This window comes from Crocodylus porosus, unplaced genomic scaffold (genome assembly GCF_001723895.1).
Source record: "Crocodylus porosus isolate Cpor-Errol unplaced genomic scaffold, CroPor_comp1, whole genome shotgun sequence".
NCBI classification, from domain to species: Eukaryota; Metazoa; Chordata; order Crocodylia; family Crocodylidae; genus Crocodylus; species Crocodylus porosus.
Window position 1 is genome coordinate 192,048,384 of NW_017728906.1, and position 23,914 is coordinate 192,072,297.

Genomic DNA, 23,914 nt, shown 5'->3' on the forward strand with positions numbered 1-23,914 from the left:
AAGGCCAGCTCATGGATGGCCTTCTGTTGCTCCACTGGCCTCTCAAGCATCATGTCTTTGGAGTCCCATCGAGTCTCCACGTCCTGGATGATTCTGCGCTGCGGGACATTTAGCTGTGCTTGTTTGTCCTGCAGCATCTTGCCCCGATTGATGCTCTGGTGGAAGTAGCCTGCCACCTTCCTGCATCTGGAAATGAGCCTGCTGGTGTTGCTGGTGCCATCACCAGCAGCCCTGTCCCCCTCCAAGGCATCTCTCACAATCAGATGTAAATTGTGTGCCACACAGCGAATACCAGCAAAGTTGGCATCGTGAACTGCCTTAACCATATTGGCCCCATTGTCAGTGACCACGAAGCTGTGGGTAAGCTCAGCCTGCCCAAGCCCAGCCACCCCTGCACCATGCAGTTCATGGCCCCCCTTATCTCTGTTGATGTGTGGGACTCATCCATCACCTTGGCCTGAAGGAGAGCCCACCAATGGCCTGACTGACCACACCAGTGCCCTGTGAGGGAGAGGTACGCATGATCTCCACCCCAGCTGTTCCAGGTGTCCAAGGTGAAGTGCAGCTCCTCCCTCAAGTGCTCCTTGCATGCTTCATATAGGGAGGGCACCACCGTCTTGCTGAAGGTGGTGCATGTAGACACCTGGTAGGATGGAGCCAGCAGTGCCAGGAGCCACCTGAACCCTGGCCACTCAACAAAGGTGAAGGGCTGGCTATCCAGAGCAAGCATCTCCCCAATGGTCTGGGTGACCTTGCTCGCATTTGCAACTGGTCCCTTTTGCCCTCCGTGTCCCAGGGTGCCCTGCCTCTGCTGTGGGGGGATGGGGGCTGTGGAGCAAGCGGGGGCCGTTCCTGTGGCAAAGGGGTGGTACCTGTGGAGATGATTCAGCATCCCCAAGGTGGTCATGCTCTTTGTTCCCTTGCCCCGGCTGATTTTGGCTCAGCAGTGCATGCAGATAGCAAACGCGGGATCATCTGCCAGCTCATAATGATCCCAGACCTTGGTAGTCCTAGGCCTTTCCCTTTGGCGTGCGGGTGCATCTCTGCATGCTGCTGAACTCTCCCCCTCTTCAGCAGTCAGAGGCACAGCAAGAGAAAGAGTGGACTCAGCTGAGCCGCTTGCCTTCACCTATACAGAGGCACCTTCTGAAGTGCCTTCTGGGAAAGACCTCGTGGCTTGAAAGGAAAAAACCTGAGGGGTGGCGAGCACAAAGTTGACTGATTCCCCCTCCTGCCCTAGAACTTCCCTTGCCAGGGCGCTGAGATCCAGATCCAGTGCCAGGTCTTCTTCTGGCGCGGGAAGGCTCAGCATGGGCAGTGACACAGGGGTGGAGCGCGCTGCTGTGCTGGTTGCAGTTATGGTGGGAGAGGTTGTGGCTGCTGTGTCTGGACATGAGGGAGTCTCAGGCACAGGCAGTGGCTCTGGTGGCACTGCTGCTCCCCTCTCTTTACTGCTTGTAGCAGCCTCATCCCTTGTAGCAGGAGGAAAGAGGCTGTGTCTGAGTTTGGTGGGGGGAGAAACTGCAGCTCTCCCGCTTGCAACCCCCCCTTGCTCCCCTTCATGCAGGCTGGCCAGTGTGGCCGCCTGCCTTTCCACCCCGCTTCATAATGTGTTCCTTCGGATGTAAACTGGAACCTCGAAGTGTGCTGTGCACCGCGGATTAGATTTCTGGATGTTATGTAAATGTGTTTGTGTGTGGAGATAATATATGAAGAAGCACTGGTGTGGTGGAAAGAATGAAGGATGTATAAAAAAATATATAGATATAAACTAAATTCCTATATATAGAATAGTTCCTAGGCTACTACTAACCCTATCCAATATAAACGTGAACTAATATGAAAAGTAGTTATAAAATAAAAGCAGCAACTTCTCAGAAATCCCTGTTGCTAGCGTTGCAAGCAGGGAATCTGTTGAAGATGAGGGCTTCCAGGCGTCATGGTCTGACGTAGAGGTGCTGGAGAACACCAGCAGCTCAGAAACGGACCCCAAGGCAGAAAGCAGGGAGCAGAAAAAATGCTGCATTTTCTCTGGCCCTCCCCCAGAGCACTGGGATTGGAAGGGACCTCAGAGAATGCTGACAGGTTACTGGCCAGCCACACATGTCAGTCATGAAAGCACTCCTTCCTCTTCTCCCCCTCCTTCCCCTTACTTTCCCTTTTTTTTCCCCACACAGGGAATTCAGTATAGGCAAGTTGAATATTTGACCCTTGTTGAGTATTTGACCTGCGCTGTTAATATTTGACTTCCGGTATTCGATTCGACAGCTATTCAACCAGCTGCTATTCGACTCGACTTTCACTTTTCAAGGTCGAATATGTTGAATATTTGGCGAATCGAATATTAAGTCGAAGCTTTGCACAGCCCTAGTACTTACCATCTGAATTTTATTTTAGGCACAGCGGCTAAAGGCAGAGTGTTCTAATGGGCATCACAACTAAAACAAAGTGCCTGGCTTGGCTAATTTTCATTTTGTATTTGCTACCTGGGTTGCAAGCATTGGGATGTTCTTTCAGAAAGCCTGACTATGCTATGCTGCCCTGTTTATTTATGTTGCATTGGATCTGTCTTAGCACAATGTGGAAGAACTAACCATGATGTCAATAACACTGCTAATTAATTTGTACCATGAATATCAAATTGGAATGTGTTTTATATAATTAGGTTATTCTCAGAAAAGAAACCCATTCTGACTGAATTTCTCTTCCAAAATTCAAGCATTGGCCATAGTAAATAACATTGTTTTTCTAATTGAACACTGGAACAAAGGTAGTTCAAGGTACGGGAATGAGTTTGGGATGACTCTTTGCATTTAGCATTCTCTGTATGTAAAGATATAGCTTACATGTAACAATACAGTGACAACATGGGGGAAAAGAGCATTGTGCCTGGTTCTATTGTTCTCACCAGGCAAAACTAGTCAAGGAACAACTGAAAATTCTTGCAGGCAAACTAAGGAAGTACGGGCTGAATGAATGGACTGTAAGGTGGATAGAAAATTGGCTGGAGCATTGGGCTCAGAGGTTGGTAATCAATAGCTTGATGTCTAGTTGGCAGCTGGTATCAAGTGGAGTGCCCGAGGGATTGGTTCTGGGGCAGGTTTTGTTCAATGTCTTCATCAAGGATCTGGAAGTTGGCATAGGTTCACACTCAGCATATTTGCAGATAACACCAAGCAGGCAGGGGTAGTAGATATGCTGGATGGTAGGACTAGGATTCAGAGTGACCTTCAACAATTGGAGGTTTAGGCCAAAAGAAATCTGAGGTTTAACAAGGACAAGTGCAAAGTCCTGCACTTAGGATGGAACAATCCCATGCACTGGGACACTCTGGGGGCTGACTGGCTGGGCAGCGGCTCTGCAGAAAAGGACTTGGGGGTTACAGTGGTCAATAAGGTAAGTATGAGCCAACAGTGTGCCCTTGTTATAAAGAAGGTTAACGGCATACTAGGTTGCATCAGTAGGAGTGCTGCCAGCAGGCCAAGAGAAGTGATTATTCCCCTCTGTTCAGCACTAGTGAGGCCACATCTGGAGTAGTGTCCAGTTTTGGGGCCCCCACTACAGAAAGGATGTGGACAAATTGGAGAGACTTCAGCAGAGAGCAGCAAAAATGGTGAGGAGGCCAGGACACATGACTTGAGAAGAGGCTGAGGGAACTAGGCTTCTTCAGTTTGGAGAAGAGAAGACTGAGAGGAGATTTAATAACAGCCTTCAACTACCTGAAGGGTGGTTTGAAAGAGGATGGAGCTCAGTGGTGGCAGATGGCGGAACAAGGAGCAATGGTGTCAAGTTGCAGCATGGGATGTTTAGATTAGATATTAGGAAAAATTTCTCATGAGGGGAGTAGTAAAGCACTGAACGGGTTAGCCAGAGAGGTGGTGGAAGCTCCATCCTTGGATGTTTTCAAGACCTGGCTAGACAAAGCTTTGGCTGGGATGATATAGTTGTGGTTGGACTAGATGATCTCCAGAGGTCCCTTCCAACCCTCATTTTCTATGATTCTGTGATTCTAAAATGAGGCCTCATAATCAAGAATGTTAATGGATCCCAAGTTTGGAGGCTTGTTTAAACTAGGTCTAGAACATTCAGAATTTGGAAAAACGGTGTGCACTGTTATTTTTTCTATAAGAGCAGTAGCATGTAGTAATTAAGCTGTTGGGGAGGAGACTGGGAAGGAGGGCATCTTTTTATACATATAGTTAGAGTGACTATTGCCATGAAATCCTTGATTCCTTATTGGCATCAAAGCATTTCCACAAGGTGCATTGTGTTTGCAGACGTCTTACTTTTTTCCCTAAAATCCAGGCCAAGATGTTCAGGAAGTCAAAGCAGTTTCATGCTTATGCCCATTTCAGCAGTTTTCTGTTGCATGAAGAAATTCATTGTCTCTTATGGATCACATTGTTGTAACAAATATTATTTACATGTGTTGATAGCTGAAAAGCTGTGCCAGTACTACCTGTCTGCTAAAGCTATCTGAAAAACCATTAACTTTTACTTTCAGAGGCTTCCTGCTATTACTTATTAAAGAGACTGGTTTTGCAATTATTTTAATTTGAGTTTTCATTTTACTGGAATCCTCATTCAGTTAATGCATCATTCATAGTAACATAATTAAAATGTAAAGTTGTAATAATTCTATTGGAAGATTGTTTTATCATTACAATACTTGAAAGAAAGCCTTTCTACTCCTGGAGGCACAAAATGAATGACAACTGTTTGAATCTTACAGTAGACTGTGTCTGTAATAGATGAGTGATTATATGGCATGCAACATTACTAGAGGAACTAGTTATTAAATTCTTTTAAAATTCTACTGTTGGTTTAATAGAGGATCGCAAGTGAAACAGAACAATTTTTAAATTTTCTTAATTAAAAGAGAAAATGTTCTTTAGGTAGAGCAGGGCTGTTCAACCCCTGGCCTGAGAAGTTCCAGCCTGTGGAGTTCCCCGTAAGTCTGGAAATTTGGCAGCGGGGGAACAATGGCAATTAACACTGCCCCCACTCCCCTGCCACCAAATTTCCAAGTACCACACAGGTAATTGGTCTGGGCCAGGCAGACTCTGTGCAGAAGGACTGGGCCCTGGCCAAGCTGGCCCAGTGCAAAGGAATTGGGTCCAAAAATTGAGTCCAGTCTGCAAACTGACCTGGTGCTGCTCATCTGGAGTGAAAAGGTTGAGCCCTGCCGATGTAGAGTACCATCAGTATCTGAAAGCTCACTATTGAAAAACTCTTTGTCAGTTGTGGCTCTAGTTGCTTCTTATCTTAAGTATAGGAAGTGGGAAAGAAATCATATTTACTACTGATGTGGAATGATAGTTATTAGCTAATGTAGGTTTCTTAATAGGAACTAGAGTATCTGGTTGTGAGCTATTAAGTCGTCACAAACAATTTTAGATGTATTTGAAAGACTACCTGTGGCTCAGAGATTTGTCCCTCATAGTTAGTGAAAGTCAGTAGCTGTGCTAATGGAGAGGCAAAGCAAACCATCTACTTCCCATAGTCTAGTTATAGTAGGAATAATCTAGATAAGCATCTGGTTGAGGAGGGTAAGGGAAGGGGAGCATCTATCCATGCATGTTGAGCACCATTGATCAAGCTAAAAATACAGTACAAATACAATTTGGTACACGGGCAACTGGTGCCTCCTGAGTCAGGGGGGGTACTTGCTCTCCCAGTGGCCAGTCAGTGACGGGGTGGGTCCCCCACAGCCAATCCTGCCAAATGGGGGGGGGTCCCCCACAGCTGATAGCACTGGCCAGTGGCGCGCAGCTGGCATTTCTGAGCCCCCCCCTCCCTGGTCGGCGCGATCAGCTGTGAGGGGACCATGGGGCTCACTTCTCCTGGTGTCCTGACCCTGCGGATGGTGTTCTCGGGGGGACACCAGTGCTCTCGCCTGCCCCCCCGCCCGTCACCTAAGCAGGGAACGCTGGCTGTCAGGGGGTGCACCAGCGCTCTCGGGGGTGTACATGCACCCCTGTGTACATGTGTTGGCACTGATTTGGTATAACCAGGAAACCAAGCAACTCAGAAGCACATGTCACTTTCTCTCCTTTTACACTTCCTCCTTCTCTCCAATTTTTAAAAGACTCAGAAGAAAAGATGATTTGAAGAAAATCATAGCTGGCTTGTTTTGGATAAGGAGTAAGGAAGTAAACTCTGAAATTGTAGCATCCTGGTAGAAAACCCATGGCTAGCAGCCCCCCGGCTGGCTGTACGTCTGGCGTTTTCCTCAGCCCTCTGAATGCATCCCTTCACGTGCAAGGTCTTGTGGCTGTATCTGTTCTGTCAGGGTATCGTAGCCTTCTCTCACACCTAGACAAGACCTTGGACAACTCCACTTCCCTAGGTCATCTGACTGGACTCTACCCGTTTTCTTTCTCTTCTAAAGTTTGAACAGTGGGCAAAAAACCTGATTAAAATGAAAGATATTCAACAGTAAAAACAATGGGGAAAAAGGAGGGTTTCACATACATCTGCCATCATACACAGCTATCTTATCTAAAAGTTAGGCAAGTCTAACTTCTGTGGCAAGAGAATAAAGTTAGGATACCTGCAAAGATACCCTGTGGGTGGAAGACTTACCCAATGGTTGAATCCTTGGTCACTGGCTTTCCTAACTTTACGCTCCCTAACCCAATGAAGTTTTGTTTGCTTCACACCTTTGAATTTTGCGGTTGTGAAGAAGGAACAAGCACCCAGGCAAAGTGATTTTTTTTTTTTCAGTTTTTTCAGAGGGGATTCTTTTGAATTCTTTAAAATTACTTCCCTCTACCCACCCACTTTGCTGCCAACCACACCTGGCAAAAGGGTTACAGTAAAGATTTTCTGCCATAAATAGAATGATCTAAGAATAAAAACTTTGCTTCTCATCCTCCACACAGTAAAACTATTATTTTCACATATGCTTTTAACATCCCCAAAAGAGAATAGAGCTGGACTCTGTGAACTACAATGGGCTGTGCTATTGCCAAACTAAGTAACATGGAGAATGGAGTACAAAGCCTGAATGTAGGTGACCTGGGAGAAAGATTGAATGGGGAGGTCTTGCATTGGTAGGGGAGGGGCTAAAGGTCAAATAGACTATTGGTATCTGTAATTTGTAGGACGGCAGCATTTTAATTCTGGAAAAATTTAAGTACTATAACTAGAATATGCTCTGTCTCCCCTGTGGGAGTGTAGTGTATTTATACTCTATCCACAGGCTTTACTGACCTGGAGTCCACATGATCAAATGTGGGGATGTCCCTGACTGCCAAGGAAATGCATTAGCTTATCTAATAAGTCTTTTAATCACTAAATTCTATATTCTGTGATATATATGGACAGGAAACTGATAAATTTAATGATGCATTCTGCACCACAGACCAGCTTGATTTGACATGATTGATTTTGACTTAATCATTCTCATTAAGAGCTTTCTTTTTTTAGCAATCAACACAACTATTCTCCATTTCTCTTATAGTGTTTGGGTTTCTAAATTATTGTCATTATGTTTATTTAGCCTTAGGGCATGTAGCCAGTTCTCTGCTAATGGGCACATGTATGCTGTGCTTCCGGCAGCTTTTGGTCTTCATAGAAATCAACAGAAGTGCCCTGAGAGACCAATGACCTTGAGCAGCAGGGAGATGTTGCATGCGTTTTCTGCATGCATGAAATTGTTCTGTGCCACTGTTTTCTGTATGACACCTTTAAAACCAGAGGCCTCTTACCTTTGGGAGGTCACAAAGGATTCTGTGACTAACAGTAAGTGCAAAGGGCTCTTGTGAAGGCCTTTAGCAAAACTTCTGGGTTGGCTGTCCAAGCCATGAAATCTGTCAACCTAGATGTTTTTAGGCCACACTGGAGTAGTCAGTCTAGTGTTTTTCTGCACCTCCTTTTTTCCAGTGCACACATAGGGAGGCTGGATTAGAACCCCAGTCCTGCACCAAAACCATAGTACTTTGAGGGCTCTAGCTTAAAGGAAACTAAGACCTAAAGAGATCAAATGATCACCCCAGGCACCTGGAAAATGTATGGCGGAGCAAAGAATGGGGCCTGGATTATTGGCCCCTTACTCCAATGCTCATTTACAAAACAACCTTCTAGTTGCTTTTTGCATTTTGGACAGTTGTATTATGAACTTCTTTTGCTTTAGAAAAAAATGGATTTGTAGGAGGGGACCAGGAGGGGAGTGTAATTGGCTGACTGGGTTGGTATCATCTTAATTACTGCTCTTGTTGTTTCTTCTGTCAAAATATTTTTAGAAGCTGCAGAACCGAAAAAAAAAAATGCTGCAAATATTCTTCTTAAGCTGTGGTGCCGCATTTATTGAGCTTCCTGCATTTGGCATTTTTATGGTTACATAACATTGCACTCTTGGTTGGAGGGAAAAATCTGTTACTACATCTAAATCATCTCCCAGGCTCTTAGTTTCCCTTTCAGAGCTCTGTTAATAATTTTTGTTTTCCCATATGCACTTTTTGTATCCCATATGCATATTTTTGCCCTAAGCAAACTCTTCTCTGCATTTGATTTTTGGTGTATGTAAGCACTGCTGCAACCCAGCTATAGTTGTCTGCACTGGTCAGTTATCAACTGAATGTATTATTCACTCCATCTTTGCTGCCTTAACATCTTTAAAACAAAATTAGTGATCATTCCCCTGCTGCTAGTATTGGGTCAAACCCAGTTAATGTATTGTACAATATACACTACTGCACTGCACGCCAGTTGTTTTTTATTGAATCAGCAGGATACTTGGGCACATGTACTTGAACAGTATGATAATCCAAGTTCTGCCAGAAATATGTCATCCAGTATTTAATACAATGAATAAATTACAGTTGATGAAATTGGATTATCTCTAATTAGCAGATCTGTTTTGCTCAGTGATCTAGTAGCCAGCAGTATGGGCACATTTATGTATTCTGGAGTTTTTACTTCAAATATGCAATGACAAATTCCAACTTTCAGTGGGATGGGGGAAAATGACGGGACACAGATTCATTTAAATTGTACCATAATGTAGATGAGCAAAGAAAACAAAAAGCCCCCCCCCCCCCGTTTTTGAAAAAGTTTAGCAATGTTACAGAGACTGACAATATGTACTAAACAAGGTGTTCATTAAGGGAACCACAGGCTTTTTACACATAGCCTTTGCAGTCTGTAATATAAGAAGTTATCTCAGATATATTGTATTACTGTTCATTAGTAACAATTACATATGAGAGGCATTTGCAATTGGAGGGCTGAGGTGCAGCTGTGAGGCTAAAATCCCACATAATCCTTTAAATTGCAGAGCTTATGTTTTTAATATATGTCAGCCCTCTTAATACCACTCCTGAGAATGCATTTGTTTTTAGCTATGTTAACTCTAGACCAGCCTCTAAATGCTTTTGGCAATAAGGTATAAATGATGGACTTAACAAGGGAAATTATTCAGGCTAAAAAGCTGAAACAGCACAGTGAACCCCATAGGAAGTTGGGTAATTTGCCATGTAGCACCGTACTAGCAGATGACAGAAAAAAGGCAACCAAAACAGGCATCGAATTCTAATCTGGTGCAGCTAGTTGGAAAATCCTCAGTAAATGCGAAGTGGGAAGAATTAGATCAGAATTTGGCCGGGGTTGTGGTTTTCCATTTGTAAAAGCATCCCTTACTAAAGCGATGCCTCTGAAATAGATGCTGGCAGTGTCCTAGCGCAAAGGCAGCCCCTCTGGGAACGATGCAATAGATTTCATAGACATTAGGGCTGGAAGGGACCTCAGGAGTCCAGCCCCCTGCCCAAAGGGCAGGAAGTCAGCTGGGGTCATAGGATCCCAGTAAGATAAGCATCCAATTTGCTCTTGAAGGTGTTCAATGTAGGTGCTTGACCCACCTCCGATGGCAGGCTGTTCCAGACCTTGGGGGCTTGGACAGTAAAGAAATTCTTTACTGTAAAGAACAGTAACAGTTACTCAGACAGTAAAGAAATTCTTCCTTATGTCCAGCCTGAAACGGTCTTGCAGGAGTTTGTGACCATTCGACCTAGTCATCCCAATAACAATCTGGATTTTTTTTCTGAAGACCTGGGGTTTAGGGGAGACATTCCCCTTGAGCAGGGGTGCTCAGGCTCTGGCCCGTGGCCTGAGAAGCCATGTTATCTGGCACGCAGGGCTCCCCACAGGTCAGGAAATTTGGCAGCGAGGGGGTGATGGCAGTTAATACCTCCACCCTTTCCTGCTACCAAATCCCCGACAGCAAGCCCCAGATTGGGGCTGGGTCATGTCTCCTCCTCCCTTTGTAGCTAGATTGGGACTTGTCCATGCCCTCTTCTCCCCCCAGAGCTGGATCAGAGCCTTTTCCTGCCTTTGTAGCTGGATTGAGGCCAGGCCATGCCCTGTCCTCTCCCCTCTGTGGCTGGATGGGGGCTGGGTCTGGCCCCTTCCTCTGGGCTGGGCCACGTCAAGCCCTCTCCACATCCTCCGCCACAGGACTAGGTTGGAGCTGAGTTGATCCTCCTTTACGCTCCACAAAAGCAGGCTGCTCCCTAACCCGTGCCCCCCCACAGGACCACATGGGGTTTGGCTGCCACTGCCCTAGTACCAGATCAGGACCACAGGCAAGATTTGGCCTGTGGATGGACCGGGCACTAGCCACCCAACCTGATGGCTAAAAACTTTGAGCACCAGTTCCTTGAGCACGAGGCAAAAGCAGATGTTTGGACAGCTTGCACACTTTTTACTTTCCATGCCCAAGTAACAACTGGAAAGAATAATTTTGGCTCTGAGTATATTTTTTGTGGGTATGCCAGTGGCTAGCCTGAAGATCCATATGGGCCAGGTTTTAAATGACAGCTTTCATTTTTACACTGGCGATTTAGCAGTAAGAGTCTATCTAAATGAAGATGTTATTGGCTTAGTGGCCTAAACTGAACCCGCAAAACTACAGAGGTGCCTCTAGAGGGAGAACCATAAGGGAATAGAATTTATGTTTTAAACTGGCTTTGAACATTTGGTGTGAAAACAGGTTGAATAAAATTGTTCATGTGAACTGTCAGAGGGGTATTAGGATTGCAGAGTGTGGTCCTTTCAGGGAAATACAAAACACAGAATGAAGGTCTTCTCAGCTGCCAGTTTGTGCAGCAGGATATGGCACGACCTACATGACAAGCGACAGACAGGTGTATGATAGGCTTTAAATCTGACATGCAAACCACAACTTTCTTTTCCTTTTGCAGTGTGTTCGGTACCAGTAAAGGCAAGTTAAAGTTGATAGAGTAGTAGACGGCAATTACTTTCCTTATGGGACGTGAATTTTGGGGGGGAAATGTCTGCTAGAGACCATATTTTCTTGCATACAGTGTACACCTTCCCCCTAAAGTCAGCCTCCCCACCCATTTGGGTTTCATGTATTAAGTGGGGAATCAGTTTTCTTTACTGGAAAAGAAACCTGCCTGGAGACACTTGGAGACACTACATGCCATGCAGCTGCCAAGACATGTGGAACCCTATGTTAATCTTGTGATATGGAAACAACCCTTTATTTACTAAAACTTATAAAAAATGACTTATGGTAAAGAATTGGCAGTCTTGCCCTTGCAAGGGTTTGGGGCCTACCTTGTGTGACACAGAGTTAGTCTTCCTAAGTGTCCAGGAGGTGGCATCCCAGGAGACAGTCTGAATGAGGCAGCAGGCTGCAACAACTTTCTGGCACACCAGAAAGTTCCTTTTGCTTGCTCACTTATCCACACTTCCTGGACACTCAGTGTTTCCAGGAGGACTTAGTTTATGTCTCACAGTGAGCCATGACTCTGGAAAGAATCTGCCTTCCAAAAACAAGATGTGTGTTTCATTTGGGGGGTGTGGTATACAAGAAATAACAATTTCTAACATCTAAGAAATAACATCTTCTAGCGTGGCTATAATCTTGTGTGAATTTGTGAATAAATTAATGCCAGTGTGCTTTGTAGTACAGGCACCTTGAACCACCAGTACATGCTTGACCCTAACAGTGCTATTGATTAAAAGCTTAGAGTATATTTTGAAAGGAGACATAGTTTCATAGTTTGTAGGGTCGGAAGGGACCTGAGCAGATCATCAAGTCAACCCCCACAAGTCAGACCTTGAAAGCTACATTCATACAAGATTTTCATAAACTGGGTTATAGATACTTGTTCTCTTGCTCCAGCCCAGCCATCTTTATATATTTACATATATCCTCAGTAGGAAGACGTTCACCCCATTGGTAGTTGAGCACCCTAGACCGCTTTAGAGTGAGCTGAGGAAGAGATAGGAATGCTGGTTCCACAGTTAACTTGGGATGCTTGGATCAATCCCTTACTCTGCCACTGATTTCCCATGTAAACCTTGATTAAGTCATGTCGCTTCAGTTCCCCAGCTGTAAAATAGGCACACTAGAACTTTACCTACACTGCAGGACAGGGGCAGGGTTGTGAGGCAGTTGGGCAGTAAAGTAACAGGGGTCATATAACTCATAGGGATAGACAGCATTTGTCACTGAAAAGAAAAACAGAGTTACTCCAAAATAAGTCCTGTGGAACACCTTTTTGGGGTATCATTTCATTAAGGAAATCAATTACAGTGACTGTTCAGGAACCAGATCCAGGAATGGGGTAAGGAGGATGCAGCTTCCCCTACCCCAAACACACGCTTCATCAGTACTGCGCATGCATGGTCATTTCTGAGCTCACTGCCTGGTCTGTGTGGGCTTCTGCTGGATCTCTGCATGGGCAGCCAGCTGTCAGCTTACCAGCTGATTGGGATGGGGTCTGGCTGGAGCCCCTGCTTTAATGTGGCTCCAGAGCCCAGAGAGTGACCATTGCTGCTGCTTGCACTTCTCCTCTCTTGCCCTCACCACTGAATTCAGCAGCAGGTGAAAAGAAAGGACAAGTGGAAGCAGCAGTGCACACCACTGGGTTAAGCACAGACAGTCAAAAAGCCTGAGGCTGAATCGATTCAATCTTTACAGATTAGTCTAAACTACGTAGATTGAACCAATAAGCAAGTGATCAGACATTCACTTTTGGTTCTGGAAATGCAGCCACATGCCTGCAGTGGCTTAGGCCAGAACCCAGGGGGTGCTGGAGCATGCCTCCCTGCTGAGCTGGGGCAGACATCCTGGGCTAAGCTAGCCTGCCCACCCTGCGGTGGGGGGTTTGCAGGGGAGGCGAAAAGCATCCTGGGATGCTGGGGGACCGATATAATTTGAAACTGGAGGAGACCTGGGGCAGAAGTTCAATAAGCCATTTTAACCTAAATAAGTGAAGTCTGATACTGCATCCATCCAGGTTTAGCTTAAACCAGTTTGGGCCATTTTGAAAGCAATTTATGTGCACTGAACTTCTGTTATGTTACAAATTTGAACAAGTTTCCAACCCCTATACTGGTTTATGTGTAATTTCTGTTCCTAGCCATGGAAGCCATGGCCAGACCCCGTGCTGAGAGCTCGTGTCCAGCAAAGGGGAGAACAGTTGGATCTGGCTGTCACATTTGTCTCAGGATATTGTGCCTGTATTACTTGACAGTACTGGTGTCTTCTTTGTATACAACACACTGTATATATTCTACTCTGACTATGGGAAAGGGAGTTTGTTTTTTTCCCTCTTGCTTTTCCTTTCTCTGAACAAAGTTGGCAGCTGAGAACACAAGTGACTGCTCTTTAATGTCTGACAAAGAATCATGTGTCTTCTTTTTTTAAATTTTATTTTATTTTACTCCCTTTTTCCACACACACTTCCATTCTCTCGGCTCTGTCAGGACAGAGAGTACTTCTGTGATTGTTACTTATGAAGTGCCAGCCTAAGACAAATCCAGGTAAGCTAGCTTGGGTTCTGGAATCGCCATAGCCATATTAGCATAGCACCCTGCCCAGGCTAATTGACCTATTTAACACTGCTAATGCAGAGCCTATACACACTGCCGCAGTGTCACACATATAAGCCCCACTCCTCCCCATCCCGAGGTTTAAAAATGGCCACTGGGGCACTTTAACTAAAGCTGATTGAATGAGCTTTAGTTAAAATTTCCCACAGCTATTTTTGAACATGTTGGGGCTTAATATACAGAACATGGTGGTGTTTTAATTAGAGCGGCTCTCCAGGAACCACCGTAATTAAAATGCCCTCCCTCCTCTGAGCACATATATAGGCACCCTTAGTTTTCAGTACCTGAACTATTTTGGGGATCTCTACATAAAACTGTGTGATGTAGACAAACCCTGAGTGAGCTGTTTATTGGGCTCTAAAAAAGCCGACTGAGAAACACTGCCTTGAATTCCTACCATGCACATGCGCAGCTTTCTAAGGAGCATAATTGAGGTCAGCATACCTATCCCGGTTTACCAAGGCTGATAATGGTATCCACTGAGTTTACATGTGTGCATAAAATTTCCCCAAAGCAAGACTCTGGACTCTACATACAAAGGGTCCTAGCTAGGCTTGCTTCCTTTCTCATGGGACATCTGCACTTAAACAGGGAGCACTCTAATGCCAGCCTTTATGCTGCAGGTTGTATCACCTATGACGATAGAATTATTTTTTCTAATTTAAGAGCAATGATACCAATTTTTACTGAAGCATTACGGCCCGGCCATATCAAAGTGTACCGACAAAGGTTTAAGCTCTGAGGGACTGACGTTAGAAATTGGGGAGGAATAGAAATTAATTTTAAAAAATCAGTTTGATCCATTAATCTCTTCTCAGTTGAAATCCTATTTGCAGTTAGTCATGGTCCTATGTATGAATATTTACTTGTGAATTTATGGCTATCTTTTGAAATGTTAAAACTGCATGTGTATCACTTATGAACTGGGTAAGTTTGCTTTATCCTGTAGTGAGAGACTAACAAAGGATTTTAAAGTGCTATGTGTTGTAGTGAACGCATCCTGCGATACAGTTCGGTATTAGCCACCAAAATAAAAAAAGGCTGGTAATCTTTGTGGGGGGGAAGGGGAAGAGGGAGAGGAGAAAGGAATCAAGAGATGGCGTAAAATTTTCAATCACTCAACTCCTATTTTTGAAAGGGACTCAGCACTTGGGAGTCCAAATTCTGTTGACTTCAATTAGCTAATTTCCCTAATTATATGAAATTGGACTTTGGTACATTGGAAAGTTTTACCTCCGATTTCCCATTTTTGTACTGGTTCAAGCCCTTGATTTACTCCTCTCTGAGTGAAAAGCAAACCGAGTTGAAATGACTTCCAAAGAAGGATACACTATAACTTAGGAAGATGAGACTCCCACAGCAAAAAGTATTGATTTAAAAATAATGCTTAATGAGTATCTAAAAGGCATTCAGAAGCAAAAAAGGGGAAGAACCAGTCTCATTTCTTTTCTGTCCTCTCCCTCCCCTCAAATCTCACTTTGGTTATAGAATCCTTATCCAGAAATGGTATATTCATATATTCGACTGTGTGTTGATAAAGAGATGTGGATGTTTTGCATATTTTCCTAAGAGGTGGTAGTTCTAAGTTTGCATTTTAACCTGTGTTTTAGTGTGTGTGTGGGTGGGTGGGTTTCAGTACATTTTAAATTGTGTCTTGTGGTTCACCAGTTAACATAGACAATATTCCCAAACTCATTTTGTTGGTAAGATAGCTGTAGTTTTCCACCTGCTGTCTTATGTAGATTACAGAGATCTTATGGTCTTTTCTTACTTGTTGAGACAGAAAGAGCGAGAGAGAGAGGTTTTTGGGGTTTTTTTCAATGGCTTGTGGTTATTTACTGTTTGCTTTTGCATAGCTGTTTTATTTCCAGAGGGAAGCATCTGACTAGTAAAGCTTATGAGCATATCTGCTTAAGCAGGCTGCCTGGATCTTGTCTCCGTATGAACCAGGAAGGGGCTAAATTGGACTGAAAATTGCTGGACTATTTTTCTGCTATGGTTTGTCATCCAAAAAGGAGTTTGTAACAGAGTATACAGTCTTGTAGCCCAGCTGTGTAGAGCATTGATTGCTTCTGCCTGGAGCAGGGATGCTGTCAAGTTGCTCTGTGAGTTGAGTCATCTATTGACAAAGAGCTACCAGCCAGCAGATAATGCTGTGCAGCTCTGCTCTCCCTGCTCCCACGATGCACTGCTTATAGCAGCTGTCAAAGGTACTGAAGGGGCCACAGAAAAGGACTTTACATCTGCTAAGAAGAGAAAAGCTTTTATCAAAACTGGCCAAGGGAAACACTAGACATCAGTCCAACATGAATGCATACCTTACTAAGCAACACAGCTGCTGCAGGGGGTCTGATGGGCTGGATGCTGGCAGAAGTGTGCCTACACAGATGAGGGATGCCCACTGCGCCTGTGGTTGGCAACAGCACCCTCAGGGGCTGTACTGTAATTCTCAGACCGTTCCCTCTGCAGGACCCGTGGGTCCAACTCAGAACAGGACTAAGTGTGCCACTTTGTGGGACAGTGTGCGGAAGAGCCCCCATAAAACTCTGGCTAAGACAAAGGGGACCACAGGGGAGTGGTGGTCAGAATGCACCTGTCCCCATGGCTGGTACAACCCAGTGCAGGTGAGCCTATTCTTGTAAGTCAGAAAAAGTCTAATGGAAGATAATATAGGGTTTGGTATTGTGGGCAACTTTTTTTTTTTCATGCTAGATCTTGATTGTTGTTTAATGATGCCTTCTGGAGGGTTTTATGCAAGAGCAAGCTGTCAATTTTTAATGTCTGTCATTTGAATCCTGATTCTGTGTGGCCTGTGTAAAGCTAAGGATGCTACGAGCAGAGTTTCCTCTTTTGTGATGCATTGTCTTTCTACTTGCAGGTTCTCTAGACCTCCTCTTACATTGTGTTGTGTTAGAAGGATGATCCGTTTAGCCTTTCTGTGCCTTCTCAAGTACTGTATTTTGCAGGGTTTCTTAGAGAGTTTGTTTTCATGTGCTTTATTTAGTGAAGATGTGTTCTTTTTTTTTAGTAGGGGGAAAATATTAAATGCTTAAAAATTAAAACCGAAGGACTTATTGCTCCCCCCACCTACAAAAGAGATAAAGATATTTTAAGGAGAAATTCAAGTTTTCTTTTGCTTTTGTATAGACTGAATTTTTGAAACTGTCAGATGAGTTAATTAAAATAATTCTGTGTGTAGAATCTGTACAGATACTTGGAAGCAGTTTTAATTATGGTAAGAATGACTGCATTCAAGATAACCAAGTACTGTATAATGAAAATCACAGTGACAGTCATATAGTGGCTAATACTAAAAAGCTTTAACAGTTTCTTTGTTTTCACCTTCAAGTGAGACTTTTTAGTCTCATTCAAAAGCCTTTGCCTTTATAGCAACACGAAGCTTTCATTTGTTTTTCTTTTTCTAAATTTCACTCAGTAGGAAAACCAGCATGCACTTTAAAATGAAATTCTCTGTCCGTTACTGGTATGGTGTGCAGTATAATTTAACTGGCCTTAAATAACACTGCACAAATATGCCCTGTTTGCAGGATAAATCAATTCTCTGATGGAAAAGGTTTTAATGCCTTTTTACAGAACAGAAAAGCAGTAAACACCAGGACTTCAGAAAGTATCTGCACTTTATCTTGTCTGGTGATCCACAAAGTGCTGCATTTTTTGCTGGAATTGATTTTGTTATTTTAGTTCTAAAAACATTTTGCATCATAGGAGTAAAATGGTTGTGTTTGAGTCTTTTTTGCAGTGCCCCCAGAAACGCACATGGTTATCTAATAATATATTGAATATTCCTCTCTCAGAAATTTAATTATCCAATATTTATATAAATGTCACCTGCCCAAATGAGGATAACACCAACAATTATTTTGAAAACTCCAACTCCAACTGTTAGTCAGTACCCTTAATTTTTTTGGAAATAAATGTGTTGCAGCAAGGAAAGGAAAAACATGTCTTATTTATCCAAGCTAAAAATAAGTTTTTAAAGAGAAGAAGCTCATGTATCAGGAAACAGTTTTGTTGGTTTTAAGATGTAATTTATGGGAAGAGAACAAAATGTTGCTTTGTGGGCTGTCCTATAATTTTTAAAAGTAATGTGTGTTGTTCATACCTAATAGATTAGTTTTGTATAAGTTCTCTATTTCTCCTGAATGCATAATAATACATATTACCTGAAATTTCTCTGCCATTAAAATCTTAATCTATTCTTTATATGAAGTCCATGTAAAATATTCCAGGCTTTGCCGAAGAGGTCTTTCCTGGTATATGATTTTGAACTGTATTGGAAATTTCATTTAACATTCATTCTTATTGTCTGAAGACTTTTTTTTTTTGCCTTTGCTGTGTTGAGCAAAGTGCCTTTACTGATACCTGCAATCATCTAATTGCCATTTATCTACCAGCTAAGGCAAGGTAGTATTCTTTGCCTCTGCTAACTCATGAGAGAGACTCTGACTGATGGATTGACTTCTAGCTAGGATGTTATTAATGCTTTGTGCTTTCTTTTGTATTGCACCATTGTAGGGCAATCTGTTTCCCATGGCCACATCAACCTATTACTAATTCAGAAAAACTAATCTCTTAGCTCACTTTGCAAGGAGGAAACAAAGGTGTTGTAGTGATAATAACAAGAGAGAGGTTAGCACATTGTGAATTCCCACTTCTTGACCCAGGTTGAGGTTGTGATTATGTTTGTGACTCGTGTAAAAAAGCTGCTAGAATGAGGTATTATCTCTGACGTGGTTTCTCTCTGCCGATTAGCTGTGTTACATATGAATAAAAAAAGTGCAGTGTATAAATGTAATTTTTGGTTGGAGAAATTGCTGTTGTTTCTCTTGGCTCCCATCTAAAGCACCTACCAGTTTTGGAGCTCAGGTTAAAACCAGTAGACAGTTTAAGGGATGCAGTTTCTCAAGTCAAAGGAAAATATTAACAGAAAACTTAATTAATTTCCTTTATAAAGAAAGCTTAATTCCCTCAGCAGGAGTAACATAATCATGTTTGCAACAATCCTCTTCAAATAAAACCACAGTGAAAACTATGCTTACCATAACTAGAAAAAATGAAATTATATCATGTCTCTGAGTACGCGTTTTTCAGTACAGTGAGTTGGAGTCAATGATAAGCACATATGAGCACAATCCTACAAGGTGCTAAGTACTTTTTGGGAACTGCTGAACACATTTGGTTTCATTTTGAAGGTATTGGAAGGTGACCAGTAACTTTGGGCTGAATAGAAGCACCTTAGTAGGACTTGTCCCCAGGCTCTTGAATTAACAAATTAAATGTCTGGATCTTTGGTTTTTAAGACATAACTTGGACAGCATTTATTAGTTCAGATTGTCAAATATTCAAAAGGGACCTAAAATGAGAATCAAGCAGCAAGATCCATGAAGATTAGTTTGAGATGGGACCATTTCCAGTAAATTCTCTAATGCCAGCCAGAACAAGGCTTGGCAAGCCAACACTTGTTTATTTTGCTACTAAGCCTCGAAGTTTTGTTTCACTAAATGGTGTGTCAGCTTTCTCTTCTTGGTTTCACACCGAGTCTGAGGTTGAAAATTCTAATCTCGAACGGAGACGCATGTGAAATTGCCAGATTTTGCTTTATTTTGGAAATGAAAATGAGACAGGATTTTGACACACATAAGCACTGACTGGTCCCAACTTGCAACTTTAACAAAAAATCCTGCTCATGATGTTGTTCATAAACTTACTAGCTTTAAGTTTCGTATGTCCAGATTATACTGACGATATTGTTTTGAGAACTCGTCTTTCCAGCTATCTCTGTTTTTACCGTGGTGGAAGTTTAGAGCTTGTAATTCTGGTTCACACCGTAGTTCTCACTGGGGCACCATTCTTAAATATAAGATACAAAAACGCTAGTGTTATTTTGTGACCTTCTGCAAGGTCACTTCAGTTTTGAATCCTAATTTCATGTATAGGCTGCCTAGTAACTGCTTGATCAGGATAGAGAGGTGCAATAATTCTGGAGACAGGAGGGTATTGAATGTTGATGCCTAAGAGGGGACATGATGTCAATCTTCAAATACCTGAAGGGAGGCTATAGAAGGAAAACACCTTTTTTTTCTTGCAGCAGAAAGTAGGATGCAGGCCAATGTTGCAGAAAGGTAGGTTTAGATTGGATATTAGGAAAAACTTCTTCACTGTTAGAACAGTGAGGCAGTGGAGTAGACGTCTAGGGAAGTTGTGGATTTTCTGGTCCTGAAGGTGCTCAAGAATAGGTTGGACAGCCATTGGTTTGGGATCATCTATGTGTAACTATGCCTCTGTTTTGCTTCTTGGCTTTGCTAGCTGCCACATAGGTCTGGGAGGGAATTCCCTGCCTCCCTGCTGCTACATGTGGCAGGGTTTCTTAAAGTCTTAGAGGCATTTGCTGTTGGCTGCAGCCAAGGCTGGGGGGTTTTAACTGGGGTGTGCCAATGAATGCCTCTGCTGGGATTTAAAGCAGGAAGTTCCTGGATAGAGGGCCATAACCCAATGCTTAGGGTCAAGACCAATTGCCATATTTGGGATTAGGAAGGAATTTTACTCCATGGTCAGGTTAGTATGGACTATAGGGGGTTTTGCCTCCCTCTGTAGCAGCGGGCATGGCTCTCTTTCTGAGATCTCATGAGCTCATATTAACCTTGGCAGCAGCAGGACATTGCTTTACCTGCGGCAGGCTAGGTTGTTATGTCTTCTGTCATGTCAGGGTTGACTGTAGTTTTGCTAAGTGGTTAGGCACTGGTTTTGTATAGGATGGTTTTGGGAGGGATGATCTTGCCTCAAGGCAGGGGGTTGGATTAGATGACCTATCGGAGCTCTTTCTACCCCTAATTCTGTATGATTCTGTGAATGGCTTCTCTTTGTAAACGGGCTGCGGAAGTAGTTGTGGAACTCCCTTCTTGAGAGAGAGGAAATTGTAATACCCTGATTATAGGTTTCAGTTAAAATTACAGAAATTGAGCTGCAGTCACACTTTTAGGTATCAAAGAAGTATGACTTTTCCTGTGCTGTTGAGAGGAATAGATTAATAAATTTGTTCAGGTAAGCCATTATATTATATTACAGTTCTCTATTGGAAGTAGCATTGACAACAGCATGGGTTTCCTTGGCGAATATGGTCTTAAAAAAGAGAAATGACTATGCATGTATTTTGAAAGAAGGATGATATGCTTTGTGAAGATAGGAAAGATGAAGATGCTGTGCCCCACTGTTTCATTTTCAGTGGCTCAAGGGCCTTCTCTGCTACTCCCCTTGTAAAGCATAAAGTAAATACGCTTAACACAGTAGTTAAGAAGCTTTGTTCTTAGGACCCGGGAATCTGAGGTCTGTCAGTGATTCTAGATTCCCCATCATGTTTCATAAATAACTCACCAAATTCCTACCTAAAATAGTATTTGGATAGTATTTTCCACATTGGAGTTTGTGTGAAAAGTGCATGCTTTTTTCACATAATGTCCCATTTCCTTGCATTATTGCATCTCAAGTCTACTCTTCCTGCTAAAACCTTTGATATATAACTACGAAAGGTAGCAGAGGATGGCTGAGCTCATGAAAGTATTTGTGCCTGAGATGCTCCACGTTTTCATATAACAAAATAAAAAGGAGCAGGTATGCAATATAGTACATTTTCCAGTGGTTTTGGTGACCTATTAATCTACAGAAATTATGGCTCCTGTTCATTCAGAAATGTTGTATTGGTGTATGTATGTATAGAAATTATGGTTTATGAGATGCTGGCATGTCTGTACTAGGCATGTGTTGCATTTCTAATGGAAGCAAATATGTGAAGGTTCATATATAGCTTTATATAGCTGTGCAGTTAGTAATGTGTATGTTGGTTATAGAGCTTCTCCAGATACCTGGGAAATATCTGATGAACTAACTAAAATAACACAGGAATAAAGCTTGAAATTTTGTGTTGGGGTAGGAGACTTCAACTCATAGAGTGATGGTGATAGTAAGTATGGAAACTTCAGACTTCAGTTAGAGCTTGGTTGCAGAAATAATCATGGTTACTAAGAGGACTCAGCTTCAACTTTTAACTGCATTTCCTGATTTCTGGGTTGATAAGCGTCTCCATCTTATGATTGCATTTGAGCTAGATGGGCTTTTGGAAGGGTGTAAGAGAGGCAAGATTACAAGAAACAGCATCTAACATGTCTCTGTTTATTAAAATACATCTGGGTTGCATTAGCTCATCGGCTTGAGCATTCAGCATTATTTAAAAATCTATTTTTTTTATTCATCCTTCTAATGAAACCAATTGTTATGAAAGATAAAGATTTTAATACAGAGTGTCCCAGTTATCTAACAAAAAAAAAATGAACAACTCTTTTGCAATAAGGTGTAGCGGTGTTAAGAAGGTTACTACCTTTTTATCCTGAGTATTTCATGCCAATTAAATAAGGGGTCAGTAGTATATTAAGCATGGGTAAATAGTCCAATTAAAAAATGAACTAGTCCCTGTTTGAAGGAGCCAGCCATGAGAGTAGTACAAAAATTTAACTTTGCTACATTACTTTTTGTTTCCAAGAAGCAAAATACAGTTCTGTTGCTCAAATTTCCTTTTTGTAGAGAAAGTGTCTACAAGACACAGTTTATTCCAATAACAGAAATTGCTTAAACTTAGCAGATCATGAATCAAATGAGTTTCATTAAGTATTTGAAGTTATTAAGTAATAGTAACTATAAAGATTTCCAACTACTGATATCATGAGCAGCTGTGCTGCACTCAAATGTGGCAAAGTAGAATCAGATACTTTTAGATTTTTTTTAAAATTGGACTTATCTAACACTTTTTCAGTCTACAAAACTTTTGTGGTATTTGTAGCATTTATACTCACAGCTGTTTCCTGTGTTTCTCCCTCTGTGTACCTATCCAGCCCAATTTTCTTATCCTGAACACATCAACTTTGATAGCTGAACACCTCAAAGATTTAAACTGAGCACAACATGACACCCAGATCTCTTTTGTTTTCTCCCTTCATCCTTTTGGGACTGTTTTCTAATATGTGGGAAATATGTCATTTCTAGTAAAGCTTTAGTCTAGTTTTGCCAGTACCATTGGCAGTGCGCAGGGGGACAGTATAGCTGTGTCGACTAGGTGTATCAGCAGCTTCACATGCTTAGCTGATATAGCTCTGCCTACAAAACCCTACTGTTGATGCAGCTATGCCAAGAGATGAGGACCTGCATTGTCTGACATAACTATGTTGGCTGAAACACCCCTTCTGCTTGTACCGAGGCTCTGCTGAAATAGCTGTGCTGGCATAGCTGTGATGGCAGAGGCTGTGAAATGCAGACAAGTCATGAGAAGTGATGGTCTCACCGTGATGACTTCAGGAAAAAAGAAAAAAAGAAAGAAGACCATGGTTTCTTCCATGATTTCTCAATTGAGTCGCATGTTTTACATGGACGTCTTGTTCTTTCCCCTACATGGCAGAGCTTCACAAATCCATCGCTCCAATGACATTTAGCTCATGCAAAAGCTTGTAATCAGAGACTTTCAGGTAAAGTGACCCAGTTCAATGGAGGATTTTAAAGTGGACCAAAGCCCTGAATTTAACAAGTTGTTCAATGGGAGGCAGTGAGGAGAACAAAGCACAGGAGTGGGGTGCTTTTGGAGGGTGCTTCTGTGTTATTAAACCTGCTTCTATCCTGAATGTTTAGTCTTGTGGTCTGTACAGGCTCCCAATTTCCCCTTTGCATAGACAAGGCCTATAACAAATACTCCCACTGTTGAGGATTCTCTTCTGGTTAATGAATTCACAGCCTTGACCCTAAACATTGATTATTTTATACAGTGCTTATCAAAAGCGATCTGTTTCAAGGCAAAAAAAAAGGCAGTTGGGGAAAGGTTGAAAAGTAATCATTTGCATGAACATATACCTCTGATGCAGAGCCACATATGAGCTTCCAGCATCCTAGTTATGAGGTGACTTTGGCCTCATACAGACATTCAGGGTCACCTGTGAGAGTCACTGCTTTTCCAGGGGAAACCACAAGTGTACAGATATTCAGGCTTTTT

The 23,914-nt window shown here is 42.6% G+C and overlaps 1 protein-coding gene across 4 annotated transcripts in view; it reads left to right on the plus strand.

Annotated features, from left to right (window-relative positions):
- Positions 1–23,914, plus strand: part of DLG2 (discs large MAGUK scaffold protein 2) — a 1,592,593-nt gene that overhangs the window by 901,297 nt on the left and 667,382 nt on the right. Inside the window, exon 1 of one of the 4 annotated variants that reach the window (XM_019530400.1) lies at positions 16,018–16,490. The exons of the other annotated variants lie outside the window; for them this stretch is intronic. Within the exon in view, the coding sequence (XP_019385945.1) occupies positions 16,173–16,490 (318 nt within the window). The 5' untranslated portion in view covers positions 16,018–16,172. Of the gene's footprint in view, positions 1–16,017; positions 16,491–23,914 lie in introns of those variants that run through there. 4 annotated transcript variants of the gene reach the window in all.